Source organism: Bison bison, unplaced genomic scaffold, assembly GCF_000754665.1.
Source record: "Bison bison bison isolate TAMUID 2011002044 unplaced genomic scaffold, Bison_UMD1.0 scf7180017864495, whole genome shotgun sequence".
Taxonomy (NCBI): domain Eukaryota; kingdom Metazoa; phylum Chordata; class Mammalia; order Artiodactyla; family Bovidae; genus Bison; species Bison bison.
In genome coordinates this window covers 9,525,839-9,541,084 of record NW_011495054.1, presented here as the reverse complement: position 1 = coordinate 9,541,084, position 15,246 = coordinate 9,525,839, and the positions used below count along the sequence as shown (strand labels likewise).

Below are 15,246 nucleotides of genomic sequence, written 5' to 3'. Positions count from 1 at the left end.
CTCCCGCCCGCCACACACACACCTGCACGCCCCGCGCTCCTTCACTGCGGACCTGTCCTGGGAAAAACGCAGCAGGAGGGGAAGCCCCTGTCCCCGACCCTGGGAGGGGGCAGGGTGTTAGGGCTACACTTGTCACCCTGGCTCAGAAAACAAGCCACGTTGGATCTTTTCTCAACACGGTCACTCAATCTGGGGAGCTTAAGGTGAAGATTCTCAGGGCTTCGCAGCTAAAGGACACTTCCTCTCTGTTTATTTTAAATGTCTGAACCACCTGGAACCCAGCTGCAGCTCTCCGGGGAACAAAACCCAGAGAGTCTTTTGAATCCTGTCAAGAGCCAAGAAGAGGCATTTCACGACTGCAGAGTGTGCTTGGGTCAGCTGAGTGCCAGCCCTCCCCTCTCCTCCCTGGGCCGAGTGCTCCCAGGGAGGGCATGGGGCAGGGGAGGGTGAACCTGGCCCTCTCTCGATTCCGTCTCCTCCACGTGCTCGGAATTGGTCCCTACTCTCGACCGGCCCCAACCGGTTCCTGCGGCAGGAGGTACACGCGGTTTTGGAGTCAATAGACTAGGGTTCAAATATGGTTCTAGGACTTCGTGCTTCGGCAAATGGTTAATGTAATTCTCTGAACCTCAGCGTCTTCTTTTAAATGGAGAGGAGAGGCGATATATGTGAAAGCGTGTCGTGTCGTGGGCCTTCAGAAAGTTGGGCTCGGTGTGTGTCCTGAGAAGGCAAATGCTCTCCCCAACGGGGTACCTCTTTCTGCCGTGGAGAGAGAGGCCTGAATGCACGACAGAGTTCAAAAGCCTGGTGATGCTGAGCCGTGATCGCAGACAGCTGGCTTCTACATCTGGCTCCTACATCTGGCTCCTACATCTGGCTCATCCGCCAGCGCAACCTCATCCATGTCCACTGCCCTCGGACCCTACGTTTTCCCGTGTTTAGTGTGTAGCTGTCCCAGCTCCCCCTGGCACGGCTCCAAGTATTACGGGATAATAACACATGTGACAGACTCTCCTAGAAGGCACAGTGCCATCTGTACTCAATGACGAAATGCACTCACCTTGCATCCAGGGTGGCAGGAATGGGCATTATGGGGAAGAGTGGGTGATCTGAAGTTAGGACCACTGTGTGCACCTGGGAAGGAGGCAGAGAGTCCGTCAATCTCTGCGTGTGTTGCCTACTGCCACCCAAAGCTGCTGGAGTATTTTTGCTGCCATCTGTCAGCAGCTCTAAAATACAGGGCCTCATTCTCTCCTGTCCCCGGTGTTAACATCTGGTTAGTAAGATTCAGCGGGGACGAGCATGTCATGGGGAGGCGAGGCGGCTGGCAGCAGGGCGTGATAATCCTTAAACACAGCACTCTGCACTGAGCCTTCGCTTATCGTGTTTACATTTTGAAAACACGTAGGGAGCGCTTCCCACCCACCCACAGCTCACCAAGATACTATCTTCCTGAAACTTTAATCCTAGGCCAGGGAGCATCAGGCACAAAGTGGATCTGGACTTCTGTGGAGCAACAGACAGAAACAACTTGGACGTGAGTTAGCATTTATTGGTTCGTGTGATGGAAAAGTCCAGAGGTAGGGCTGCTTCCAGGCAAAGCTCTATCAGGATTCAGGTATCTCCACAAGATGAGACCTGCTCTCCTCTGTGGGTTTCACTCACAGATTTTCTTCACTCTGGATTCCCCACTCCCATCCCATCAACAGTTGCCTTTTTCTCAATGGTCCCAGGAAAGAACTGCGGTCCTGTGCCCAGCCCTGACCCAATCCCTGAGGACCTAAGAGTTTGGAAGGCTCTGATTGGTCAGATGTGGGTCATGTGCCCAGCCCTGACCCAATCCCTGAGGACCTGAGTTTGGAAGGCTCTGATTGGTCAGATGTGGGTCATGTGCCCAGCCTTGACCCAATCCTAAGTACCCAGGAATCTGGAAAGCTCTGATTGGTCAGGTATGAGTTATATATGCCCAGTCCTGCAGCTGGGATTGGGTTAAGTCCTGGAAACCCAAGGACTGAGAATGGGAAAGTTAACGCTCTTACAAGAGGCTCCTCAAAGTACCGTTGGAGGAGGGTGTTAGAAACAGTGGCTGTCCCCTACAGAACAAGGTTAGGAGGCCTGCCCAGCGTCACAGGGACACAGCTCAGCCCCGACCCTCCAGCTGGCTGGTTTCACAGGCCTCATCATCTCTGCTACTCAGGGCAACGACGCTCAGCCCCAGCTACACAGGAGCTTCAGCTCAGGAAATGAGCTGAAACAAAGAACAGGAATGCCTTGGGCGGGGGCGCGGGGGAAGGTACCAGTATTTCTCAACAGCCCCCCAGGTGACCATACTGTGTAAAGTCCAAAATCAATGAGTGAGGACTAACCTCCCCCTTTCCCGCCACATGCTGCAGGGCACTCGATGTCACCAAGGAGAGCTCAGAACCCAATTTAGGTGACTTTGGGGGATGATGAGCAGGTGCACAGAAGACCTGGGAGATGACCTTGTCACACTGAGCAACCGCTCTGGCTTAGCCAGCTGGGGCAGGCGGTCTCCGGGTGGAAGGTAGGGCTTCCCATCCGAAGCTGGGCGGGCAGGCCAGCTCCCCTCTCTCATCTTGGGCATCCCCCGCCGCGACGTGTGAATTACTTTAGCAATTGCCAAGTTGGGAACGCACCCTTCAAGGGAGTGAGAAACATCGCGGCCCGGAGCGCCAGGCGTTCTTCCCTCCGCTTGCTTGCCATGGCGGCCCGGCCAGCCTTGCTGTGAAGACACCCAGCAGCCGGGCAGCTCCAGGTCACCAGAGCCCTGGTCCCTCTTCTAAGCGGCAAGATTCAAAACGCAGCCGTCGAGGGTCCGGGCCCTGAGGTTAGACACAGGCAACGCGGCGCCACTGGCCGCCTCTACCACTGGCCCGGTGAGCTCACCCTGTTCACCTGTCTCTCCCTAACTGCTCAGAACCGCCACGGTGGCAGGAAGGGGACCGATGTCGCTGTGTCTCCATTGTGAAGGACAGTGACTGGCCCAAGGGGACACGGGAGCGAGTTCCCGGCATTAAGTCCCGACTCCTCAGTTTTTCTGAGGCAGGGTAGGGTCCTGGTTCTCTGCCTGGGGCTGAAGCCTGCAGTTGCTGAACATTCCATGGGTCCACTCCTTCCCCCACCCCCAGGATCAGAACTACACTTTGCTTCCTTCACTGCATGTGACCACCTTCAGGGGCCCCACCTGTCTCTGTGACATGATCCAGGAACCAAGAGCCTCCAGCTCATACGAGCCCCTCCCGGAGCTTCCGCCCAAGTCACGTCACACCACCTTCACCACATACTACCTTCACCACTTCACTCTGGTTTTCAGCAAGATCTTTTATTTACCTCCTGGTCCCCAGCCACGTCACAGGAGCACAGGCAGCTGGGGACGGGTGTGGGCTGCCGGCTTTGTAGACGGACAGCAGTCAGGATGCAGACAGATCATGCACCTCAGTGACTCTTTGACAAGAAACGGGAGGAGGAGAAGAAAGACTTCGGGTGGGGCAGAAATCTCTGCCCTTTCCTGCATCCTAATCGCTGAAAAAGATGTGTAGAAAGTGTACTCAAATGCAGACACGGTTTCTTCACGCTGGACCCGGACACGGGACAAACTGTGTTCCATGCCGCTCCATGGCTTTATCAGCCCAACTCTGCAATAATACGTTATTCCAAAAACGCTTCTCTCGTGTGGCCGGCGGCGACTCCTTTACACATCGGCTGACATGGGCCATTTCCAGACTTGGCGCCAGAACCCAGCCATGTCCTTCACAGGAGACCAACAAGCCAGGGCTGAGGCTGTGGGCTCTTTGGGTCTGCAGGTCGCCCAGCGTCCTCACGAGCACACGCTGGCTTGAGGGGGCCAGGGCCACACCCTTGTGCAGTGACAGGCACAGGCCGACCCCAGTATGATCTCTGAGCCCAGCGTTTGAACGTTTATGTACAGACAGACAAATGGAAAATCACAGGCAGCAGAACTCCAAAGCAAAAAACAGACACGTCCTAGGCGGACCTACGATTCCCAGTTTTGCCAGATAAAGGCTTTTCCAGAACGTCCCTGGAGGAGGGAGGCCTTGCTTGCCCCACCTTGGCGCCCATGGGCCAGCCTGGTGGTCTGAACGCTCAGCGCCGTGGACTCCACACAGCTCAAGCGGGGAACCTCCCGGGCCCGGTTTGGCAGTAGGGCTTCTGTAGGCAGTGAGGTAAGCGAATCACACGTTCAGAGGCTGATCTGAGGGAGCCCCGGCTGGGCTCTCGAAAGAGAAGACGCCAACCCCGGCTCTGTTCGGAAAGCCACGTTTACAGAGAAGCCTCTGGTCCCGCCAGCCCAAGGCTCTTGCCGTGAGCGAACTCACGGGGCTTGGGGTGAGATGAGCGATGGTGGGTTGGCCCTGCCCCTGACCAGGGCCACCCTGCCAACGCCGGAGCCGGCCGGGGCTGGGTGGCGATGCTGGCCACAGACTGCCCCCTGCCCCGGGGCAGCGGAAGCGCCCCCTGGTGACTGTAACAGCAGTAGAGGCCGTGTTCACCAGCTCTCTGCTTTGCAGTTTTTTGGTTGTTTTTTTGTGTGTTTTTTTTTCCTCTTAAGATGACCACAAGAAGATTTACGTTATTACATTCAGACAAGTAACCGTTTGGCGACTCTACTTCAGAGCACTAACAAGACCAAGTAGCAGCGCGCGTGACACCAGACGACAGGGACACCGGGTCTGGTCGCAGAGCAAAGGAACGCGCTTTTAGGCAGAAAGGAATCGCAGAAGCAAACGATGGGAAGGGAGAAAAAAAATCTAAGGAAATACAAGCTGGAAATTCCCTATTGTTCAATAACCAAAGGAAAAAGGGACCCAATGTGATCTTAAAAAACAAAAGTCCCAAATGTGAGCTCTCGGTTGAGGCAGGTTTCTGAGCATGGGGTCCAAATGGGGCCAGGGGGTTGGGCCGCACCCCAGTCTGCCCAGGCAGACCCACTGTCTCTCCTGGCGACTCCAGCGCAACCAACGTCCTCATCGTCCTGGAGCAAAGATGAAATCCAGGGCCTGCCGCTCGGCCGCCGCGACATGTGGGTGCCACAGATCCACCATGAAAACCGCCCGCGGGCCGTCCTCCGCCGGACCTGGGGGAGGGGAGGGGAGGGGAGGGCGGCGAGAGAGCAGAGGGTCAAAGCGCCCTGAGCCAGGACCCCGACGGAGATGGGCCCGCGCGGGCAGCGACCCCTCCTGCCCCCTGGCACAGAGCGCAGGCTTGCCTTCTCTCTGAACAAACCCTAGGAGAGGGCCCCAGAAGGTTCGGAGCAGAGCGCAGAGCACGTTTAGGGAAGGAAAGCTACTGCGTGCGCTCCTCCTGTGGCGGACCCACGACATCTATCCAAGCCCACAGAATGGACGACAGCAAGGGTCAACCTTCGTGTAAACTATGACGCGGCCACCGTTCACAAACGTGCCATGGCCATGCAAAACGTTAAAGGGAAAACACGTGCGGGGAAAGGCCACATCAAGGGGCAAACATTCTGGACTTTCTGCTCAGTTTTTCTGGAAACCAGAAACAACTCTAAAGAGATAAAATTGAAGTATATATAAGCATATATATGTATATATTTAAAGGCGGCCACAGCAGACAGGCACTCACCTTCATGGAACGCGGTGTGCAGGAAGGAATCATCGAAGAGGAGGCAGCGACCTTCTGCCCAGCACTGGGGCTCCCCTCCCACAACCAGTTCACAGCCGCTTGGAGTTTTCAGACCTGGGGGAGAGGAGACAGGAGAGGATGAAGAGGGGCAGGGCCAGGATGCTGGAAGTCAGGAGGGCAGCCTTTGGGGGGGCACTCTACTTCCGAAGCCCCACCTTCTTCCCCCTCACCCCTCGGGAGCCCCGATTGGAGGGGGCACGGGGCACAGTTTGCTAGGACAGAGCCAGGCTGTGCACCTAGATCCCCACTGTGTTCCCTAGAAAAGCTCCCTCCTCCCATGGCTTAATCTGCTCTGGGCCAGGGACGCCTCTGATGAAAGCACAGGCCAACCAAGGCTTACACCTCACCTGGAGACTCCTGAAGCCCACCCGTGGGACCCTTAGAGGTCGAGGGAGGTGGGATCAGACCTCCACCTGTGCGAGAGGCAAGGGCTACTCCAGCTGAGAGTAAAGACGCTAAGACCCTCACGGTGCCCCCACCTTGGGGTCCATTGCAAGGCCCGAGCATGGCGTGTTCACATGCCAAGTTTCCCCAGCCTCACTCTGGGGAGCCGGAGACACCCCTAAAGAAACGTCGAGCTTTGAGAGGTAACAGACTGACACCCTCAGAGAGGGAGCCGTTGTGTTCAACACAAGCACGGGGCAGGGGGCTCGGGTATATAACCGCGGACACGGGGTCTGGTTGAAACGCTGCTGTGCGTGCACGTTCACGCCCCCATATCCAGCCCGAGGGTCTAAAGGGCGCCGGGCCCCTGGCACTCTGGTCGCCTAGGCACCCCGTAGCCACCTAACTGATTCAGAAGAGGGTGAGGGGGCCCAACCTGGGAGGCAGCAGGCCCTGCAAGAGGCGCTGGCATGGTGAGGTTCTGTCTCCAGCGTCCCAGCCTGACAATCACTACCCTGGCCAGTCGGCACCCACCACTCTGATTTAATGTCCCCCCGAGGATTTCATGTAGCCCCTGAACCACAAATGGATGGCTCCAGGAAGCATGGATGAAGGCAGAATTGAAATAGAGGCCGTGAGGAGGAGAGGGCAAGACAGAGGACCTGGGGTCAGACAACCACCTTTACGTGCTAGGTGACTTTAAGCAAATCACTCCACCTTTCTGGGCCGTAGCTCTTCATCTGTAAAGAGGGGCCGTGGGCATACTTGCCTTCCAGGCTGTGTGACCACTGTCCTTGCTACCAACCACTGAAGACTTACTGCGAGCAGGGGTTTGCATTAAACACACACTTTACAGACATCACTTCACATGCTTTCCAGATGCAGCAACTGAGCCTTAGAGAAGTTCAGTGACCAGCTGGGAGTGCTATTCAGTCCTGCAGGAACTGAAATTCAAACCCCAGTCTGTCTGGCTCCCTGGAACAGGCTGGTCTAACACTAGACCGTATGATGAATTGCGAGCTGACACGTCAGTAGCAGTGATGCTAAGTTTGGTTGTCAATTTCCCCGCAGACGGTCAGTTTCAGCTCTCAACAGTACATTCACTGGGTCAGCTGACATAGTCCATTCTGCCTCTGGAACCACCCTCTCCCACTACTGTGACAACTGCTGGGGGGAGGTCAGGATCGTAAAGGGGTTCAGCCTGCCACTCACTGGCCCCGATGGAGAGCCCCGCGGGCCACATCCTTCCGTGTGTCCCCTCACTGCTTGGTTGGGTGCAAAAGACCTTTAGGAATGGGTGGCTCTCTGCAGGGACAGTCTACCCCAGGGTTTCAGAAAGGAGCTCCCCTCTCTCTGGATAGTGATTCACTACCAGTCCCCACAGTACAACAGAAAGACAGCCTGGCTTGTGCTTCCCAGCCCCAGTTCCCTCTCCTCCGCCTCCCTCCCCTGTTTCCCAGCCTCCCTGCGGCCCACCATCCCCGCCGACTGCCAGAGCCAGCCTGGCTGGCAGGAACAGTCAGCACCCCCACAGACAGAGCATCTGGGTGGCTCCTGGGGACAGAGAGGCCCCCACGCTGCCTCGGCGGTCCTGCGTCCCCGGCCTCTCTGGCTCAGGGCTTGCTGCTTTGTCTCCACCACCCACGAATGGAGACGAGAGAGAGGAGAAAGGGCTCTGTCCAGTGAGGCCCTGCCTCAGGAGGCTGGCCTGCAGGGCGGGCAAGGCAGACACGAGCTGACCCACTTGCATCACCCATCCAGACGGCTAAGAACACCAGCAACACTCACGAAGGGACGAGAGCCTGATTGGGCTTCCTGACGAGAATGTGGACACGCACGTGTATTTTCCTCTGCCCTTTCCTGCGGGCCGGGCACCTGCCTCCTGGCTAACATCTGCCTAGTTAGTTCCAGAGGCGGTTCCCTGGAGGTCTGTGGTAGTGGCTGGGGACACTGCGGCCCCTACACGCTGCGGGGTGATGGCTGGGCAGCGTGGAGAGGAGTTAAGTGATGCCACGTCTAGTGGAAGCTTGGAGCAGGCTAGGCAAACTTGTGCCAACTGGAGACGCTGGGGCTGCAGTCACACAGAGAAACGACACCTCCAGTCCCCATGAGGACAGAAGGCAGAAAAGGAGGCGGGCGTGTGTGTGCAGTTCCAGGGCACAGTCCTGGAACCGCAGGGGCCTCCCCACGACGGCCAGGTTAACTAGTGGAGGGGTGGCCACCAGCACGCACCAGGCCCTCCCTGCCTCTGACCTCGTTCTCTGGACCCCCCCAGTCAACACACAAGGTCACGTGAGTCTCACAAGTCCTGTTTCCTTTCTGGGTGGATCATGTAGGCAGGACAGAGAAGAGAAGGAAACAGAGCTACCCAGCCCCGGCACTCGCCCTGGCCACGGCACAGCCCACACCGGTGGGCCGCCTTCCAGCACCGCCTGCTGCCCAGGTGACGCGGGTGACCCAGTTTCTCTGGTGGCAGCGGCACTCGGGGACGGGAATGACAGGTCATAAAGAGGCCCGTGCAGACACGCATTACAAACGCGCGAGTACATGGCACCGATACACAACAGGCGTTAAGACCCAGGGGGCGGATCCTGGGTGCTCTTGCCACCAGCCCTTCCTACTCACGCTGCCCGGAGTTCTGCCTCAGATGCCCTTCCCTACGCATCGCTCTGAAGCTTTCAAAAGACAAGGAGAGCCTTTAAGAAGAACAGCATTGCTCCCTGTGCCCACAGCCTCAATTCCTCAGCTGACGGGGTGGCCCTGTGGTGTGCTCCCACCTCCTGGGCCAAGCTCAGCCCACCAGCAGACTTCCCTGCCCCAGGGGACGGCTCTTCCCTCGCTCCGCCCGAGTGGTCCCGGGGTCCCACAGGGTCAGACCCTTCTCCCCAGAGCAGCCAACCTGCAGCGCCCAGGTCCCCTGTGCTCAGAGCACATCCCAGTGCGTCACACAGACCATACTGACCACGACCATCACTTAAGACGATCATCTCACATCTCTGATTAACCAGAGCCCCCTTTACCTGACTGCCCTCCACCTGCCAAGCACTTAACACACAGGACATACTCCTAACTGTCCAAACAGCCCTCCAGCTGGGTACTACCCCCACTGCTGCTGCTGCTGAAGTCACTTCAGTCGTGTCCGACTCTGTGCGACCCCCGAGACGGCAGCCCACCAGGATGCCCCGTCCCTGGGATTCTCCAAGCAAGAACACTGGAGTGGGTTGCCATTTCCTTCTCCAATGCATGATAGTGAAAAGTGAAAGTGAAGTCGCTCAGTTGTGTCCGACTCTCAGCGACCCCATGGTCTGCAGCCTTCCAGGCTCCTCCATCCATGGGATTTTCCAGGCAAGAGTACTGGAGTGGGGTGCCATTGCCTTCTCCATAGAGAGGAGAAAACAGAGGCGCAGCTTCGGAGCCTACCCAAGGCCGCTTGGCAAACGGGCTAAGCCAGCATCTGAGTCCAGGTGTGTGTGCTTCCGGAGTCTGCACGTTTGCTGCTGTCTCCTGGGGGCGGGACCGCGTTCCGTGGATTAGCTTTTCACACTGCCCCACAGACCGTTTGAGCATTAAGGTCCCCGCTGCCCTTATTGAACGTTGCTACGTGCCAGGCGCTGTGTCATGTGCCCATGGAAGATGTCACTCTGTCGAAACCTCTCAACATTCCTGTGAGTACCATCTGCTCATCCTACAGATGTGGAGGCTGAAGCCCAGAGAGATACAATTACTATGCAAAGTCTCACAGCCGGCCATGAAGCCAGGCCACTCCCTCCAGGGCCCCGATCGTGTCCTGCTTTTACTCTTGAAATACGCAAAACGATGTCAACCGCCTGAATCTAATTTTCTTTTGCTTTGAAGCAGTAAAGCCCTCTGTCCAATCCTCACAGACAGCACAGGAGGACAGAGGGGCCCAGGGTAGAGGGGCTCAGGCCCCCGGCAGCCCCGAGGTCCAGTGCAGAGCCCAGTTCTGACCCCCCTGCTCCAGCCCATCCTGGGCTCCTCCACGTGCTTGTGCCCCCTCCGCGCCACAGCTGGGGCGGTCACCCCGCTAAGCCGGGCCTCGCCCGGGCTCTTCTGGTGTGGGGTACTAACCTGTGGCACTGTTGCCCTGGTAACCAACATGTTCTCTCGACTCACCAGGGAGGAGGCATTCTGGAGAACTAATATCCCTCTTCACCGAGTAGCATTTGAGCCTGCTTTAATTGAGTACTCATCTCAAGAACACTCCCACTCCAGTGTTCTTGCCTAGGAAATCCCACGGACAGAGGAGCCTGGCGGGCTATAGTCCATGGAGTTGCAAAGAGTTGGCCACGACTTAACAACTAAACAACAACACTCTCTAGCAGGCTCTGCTTGAACAAAGGCTTCACAACTCACACTACCAACACAGCTCTGTAAGAAATGGTCTTTTTTACCTCCACTTTCCAAATGGAGAAACTGAGGCCCAGAGAGGTGGACTGACTTGCCCAAAAGGAACCCAGCCAGCTCGTGGTGGAGCCAGGACCCAAACACAGGCAACCTGACTTCAGACCCTGTTCTCAAAACCACTGCTATACACACTACACCTATTACCAACCTCCTTAGAGGCTGAACAAAATCAATGTAACACCAAGCATCACCTCCTCCTTGTGATTAGGAAGGCACTCTGGTTATCTTCCAGCCTCCTGGACGTCCTGACAAACCTCCAGAACCACCTCAAGAGCCTCTGGCTCTAGAGCTACTCTGTTCCATACAGCAGCCACCACAGATTTTAAATTTTGGATTAAAGTAAAAATCGAGCTCCTTAGTTGCACAGGCCACATATCAGGCCCTCGACAGTCACATGCAGTTGGCAGCTCCCGCCCCCGACAGGGCAGAGAGGGCCTCTGATGGAGCACCTGTCACAGGGTAGGTTAATGCTGACCACGCCTTTCTTTTTTGACTCAGTCTCTGCTGCCAACACTGTGTACACCTGACCCATCGATTTTTGATCAGAGTGCCAGGAAGCACGTAGCTTTCATGGGGCTGGACTTAGGACCGGAGGCCCCGCCCCCGCCACCTACCTAAATGGCACCGGACGCGGATGTTGGTGGGACCGTAGTGCTCCGTGATGACGGTGCCGGGGCTCAGCACGGAGAGGCACGCGTTCCCAAAAACATTGTTGCCAATACAGGTCCGAAGGCTTCCCAGCAAGCGGTACGTCCGTGGGCACTTCCTGCAGTTCCGGGGGACGCAGACCCCCTGGTTGACCAAGTAAAAGGTGACCCACTCCCCGCTGGGGGTGCTGTTCATCTTCCAGCCCTGCGGGAGGCTGCAGTTTGAGAAGGCTTTGTACAGGGTCTCGAACTCGCACAGGATGGTCTGGAAGTTGCGCTCCAGCAGCTCCACGTCGTGCTTCTGGGCCTCCCGCGAGAAGTAGGGCGCGGTGGGCAGGTCGGGCAGGAAGAAGACCTCGGGCTTCTGGATGGACGGCCGGCTACTGAGGTAGCGGCCCTGCTCGCGGATGCCCTTGTGGATGCGGCCCATGCCGGACCACGAGTAGCGCTTGGCGTACTCCTGCAGGTTGTGGTAGAGCTTCTGGTTGAGGCCCTCGCTGTGGCTGCAGCGCACGCACTCGGCCGACTGGCAGTACACGAAGCCGTTCTGCAGCCCCGCCGCGTCGGGGCCCTGCATCAGGGCGTTGACTGAGGCGTAGGCCCGGGGCTGCTCGCGGCCCACGTGGTAACAGTACCACACGAACAGGGCCAGCAGGCAGGCCACGCTGACCGCCGCCGTGGTGTCGCAGTCCCGCACCGACTGGATGCCGGCGGCGATGCAGTCCCTCAGGCCATCCAGCGACCAGCCCCAGGCCACCAGCCACTCGAGCGACATTTTGGGGGGAGCTGACGGGGGTCCGAAGCGAGGTCAGCCGAGGTCAGTCCTCGGGGGTCCCGAGGGCACCCACACCGTGCAGCCTAGCGCCGGGGGCGGGGGGCGGCCGGGGCCGGCGGGGGCATGGCGGCCGCGGGTCCTGGGCTGCTGCCGCGGGTGGCATGGACCGACCTCTGTGCCCACCGCTCCAGTCCCGGAGGGAGTCCCTGCAGGCGGCGGCGAAGGAATGGCTTGAGGTCGCCTTAGAACGTGGGGCGGGTCACCGTGCAATGATTTTTAGGCAATCCAAACCTGGGATTAAAAATAATAATAATAAACCGGCATCAATTTTTACACTCGGAAAATGCAAAAAGCCCCAGATGGTTTTATCAGATCCCTGTTGGAAGAGGACACACTTCTCCTTTTGTGCATTCTTTCCCCATTTCCCAAATCGCTGGTGGTGTCTAATCTGGGTCAAGTACTGTTGGATAATTGCAGCAGTCCCATCTGTTTTGTCATCCTCAGGAGGAGCTATGATCCCCACTTTACGGATGAGGAAACTGAGGCTCAGAGAGGTCCCATAACTCACCCCAGTTCATGCAGCGGGGGCAGGGACACAAAGCCCATCTCACTTCAAAGCAGGATCTGCTGCCGCACTCTTGTAAAGGAGGCATGTGATAAATGCTGCTTCTCCCTAAATCTCTGTAATGGAACTTGCCTGACCAGGGACTGAACCCTCACCCTCTGCAGTGGAAGCTGGGAATCTTAACCACTTGACCAGTAGGGAAGCCAACTCTCTTGTAGTTTTTATTAAAGAGAAATCCGGATTCAAAAGCATCTTACAAATGGCAAAGGCACTTAAAACCTCATGTTCTCCATTTTACTTTCTCTTTCACAGCACTTCATCATTCTTGTTTATTTAATCTCTCTTCCCCTTCTGACACAGGCTGGGCTTAAATCAAGCTGGAAAAGCAAGTGGGCTCCCTGGGGTCAATCTGTGGCAGACACTGGGCATTTTCTGTCTACTCGCTTGGGAGGCTACCTACTGGCCTCACCATGGTATTATGAAGTGAAACGATGGACAGAATGAGGAGAGAGAAATAGAAACCCTTTCTGGTCTCTGCCTCCAAACCAGACAGAAGCGTTTTACCACGTAGCTCACTTATGTTTCGGGCCAATGTCTAGCACACTTATTATCCTAATAATCTAAAAGATGATCAGAGCCCAGCTGTCTCATTGCCAGTTGACACATAAACACTATTGATACTATGTATAAAATAAACAGCTGATAGGAACATACTGTACAGCAGGAGAACCCTAACTAATGCAATGCGCTCTGGTCACCTAAATGGGAGGGGAATCCAAAAGAGAGGGGATCTATGTGTAAGTATGGCTGATTCATTTTCCTGTGCAGAAGAAGCTAACACAACACGTAAAGCAACTCTACTCCAATAAAACTAAAAACAAAAAAAACCCAGAGATGTTTCCCAGTTGAAACTCTTTGCCCACCTTCTTTTTAATCAGATGAGAACAGCCAAGTCTATGTTCTACTACATGTGTAGTAACATTCCCTCATCTCGAGAATAATTCGGAAATTTTGTTTGGTACTACCCTCTCTCCGGAGAAGGCAATGGCACCCCACTCCAGTACTCTTGCCTGGAAAATCCCATGGATGGAGGAGCCTGGTGGGCTGCAGTCCATGGGGTCGCTAAGAGTCGGACACGACTGAGCGACTTCACTTTCACTTTTCACTTTCACTCATTGGAGAAGGAAATGGCAACCCACTCCAGTGTTCTTGCCTGGAGAATCCCAGGGACGGGGGAGCCTGGTGGGCTGCCGTCTATGGGGTCGCACAGAGTCGGACACGACTGAAACTACTTAGCAGCAGCAGCAGCACCCTCTCTCCTCTCCCCCAGGAATAGAAGGCAACTAACAAAAACAGGAAAGCTGTTTAGTCCCCTTTCTCTGGGGACTAAATTTGGCCTAAACGTTCTTGCAATATAGCAGAAAGGTTAAGAACCCAAACTGGGCAGGTCACTCCTCTCTCTAACTCAGTTTGCGCATCTGTGTCGAGGGGAATGACGGGTTGAAAGTGCTTACGATCAGGTCATCATCTAACGACTTCTGTGACATGTGGACTCCCATCCCTATGAGCCAGCAAACCAAAGGTGGGCCGTCAGGGAAAGGTACCTCAGCAGTGAGAATTCCAGCAGCCAGAGGTAAACTCTTGTTGCTACACACCTCAAGAGACTTTTTCATTTGTCCCCAGACATGCAGAGCTATTAAAATGAAAGGGAACCCTTAGCTTCTCCTTAACTCCCTACTTTTTATCTTCCCAGCTTAGGTTGAATCACTTGACTATGATATTTAGTAAGTCAGAAACACACATGCTGAATATTCATGGACATTTTTTATGTTTCTAGGAAAAATACAAGAGTGGGGAGGTTAGAAGCTAAATTTTTGTCCTCACGCATCCTCCATTTCCTCACAGATTCAGGAGAAAGGGAAAGGCTGGGTCCCTGAATGGAAAAAGCCCCTCCCCAACCCCGCCCGGGCCCTGGTCCTCGCTTGGCCCTCCCATCACTGGCAGCTGTTTCTTTTTAAATACCAAGGAAGGCAAATCGTGCAGAAAGGTGTTTTGCTTGCAAGCCTTCTCCCAAACAGAACCCCAGGATTCTTGAAATTCAGTGTGAAACTAACATCTGCGTGATAACAAGCACTTTTACTAAAAGGATTTCCCCCCTCACTGAGCTGAAGCCCTAATTGGAACTTTTACACCAAGTCTCTCAGGAGGAAAGGTTTTTCTTAAAGGTTCCAAGAGTGAGATGATGATCATTTAACAAACACCTGTTAAGTGTTAGTTCCCATCAGCCTTGCCTAGGGTTCAAATCAATCAAAATGAAGACCCCCGGGGACTGGGTGGATGACAGGGGCTTCTCTCTACTGGACACCTACACTGCTAACCCTCCCCACCCCACCCCCAGAAAGCCTCATTCTGTACAACGCCAGCCATGAATGCTCCCTGGGCTGAGCTCGAGGCTCAGCAGAGGCTCCTGCTGCCCCAAACCCCAGTTTTGGACCCTGCTCACGAATTCACAAACAGTACCGAGTGCTCACGGAAGGACTCTTCACACCTGTCCCTTACTTTTAGCCAAACTATCCTGGCAGAACCTAAGCCCAGAAGTAGATTAACAAGCTCACGGCCGAAACGTGACACTTAAACCTTTACCTTTGCAGGAGATTGGCAGTTTATCAAGCACTGGTTTATTAACCATCTGACCCTCCTAGACCCCAGCCCTCCAGCTAGGAGGGCATGAATGTCACCAAGCTCCATCCCTGCCCTCCCCC

General features: G+C 55.6%; 2 protein-coding genes across 2 annotated transcripts in view; both read right to left on the bottom strand.

Annotated features, from left to right (window-relative positions):
* Positions 1-3,322: 3,322 nt before the first annotated feature.
* The window catches only part of ASPHD2 (aspartate beta-hydroxylase domain containing 2), a 13,074-nt gene continuing 1,150 nt past the window's right edge, over positions 3,323-15,246 (bottom strand). Inside the window, exons 2-4 of the mRNA XM_010828703.1 lie at positions 11,112-12,210; positions 5,629-5,742; positions 3,323-5,116 (exon numbers count right to left, since the gene is read on the bottom strand). Coding sequence (XP_010827005.1) covers positions 5,007-5,116; positions 5,629-5,742; positions 11,112-11,919 — 1,032 coding nt within the window. The 5' untranslated portion in view covers positions 11,920-12,210 and the 3' untranslated portion in view covers positions 3,323-5,006. The remainder of the gene's footprint in view (positions 5,117-5,628; positions 5,743-11,111; positions 12,211-15,246) is intronic.
* LOC104980213 (verprolin-like) overlaps positions 11,953-15,246 on the bottom strand; it is a 32,799-nt gene continuing 29,505 nt past the window's right edge. Inside the window, exon 3 of the mRNA XM_010828853.1 lies at positions 11,953-12,125. Within this exon, the coding sequence (XP_010827155.1) occupies positions 11,953-12,125 (173 nt within the window). The remainder of the gene's footprint in view (positions 12,126-15,246) is intronic.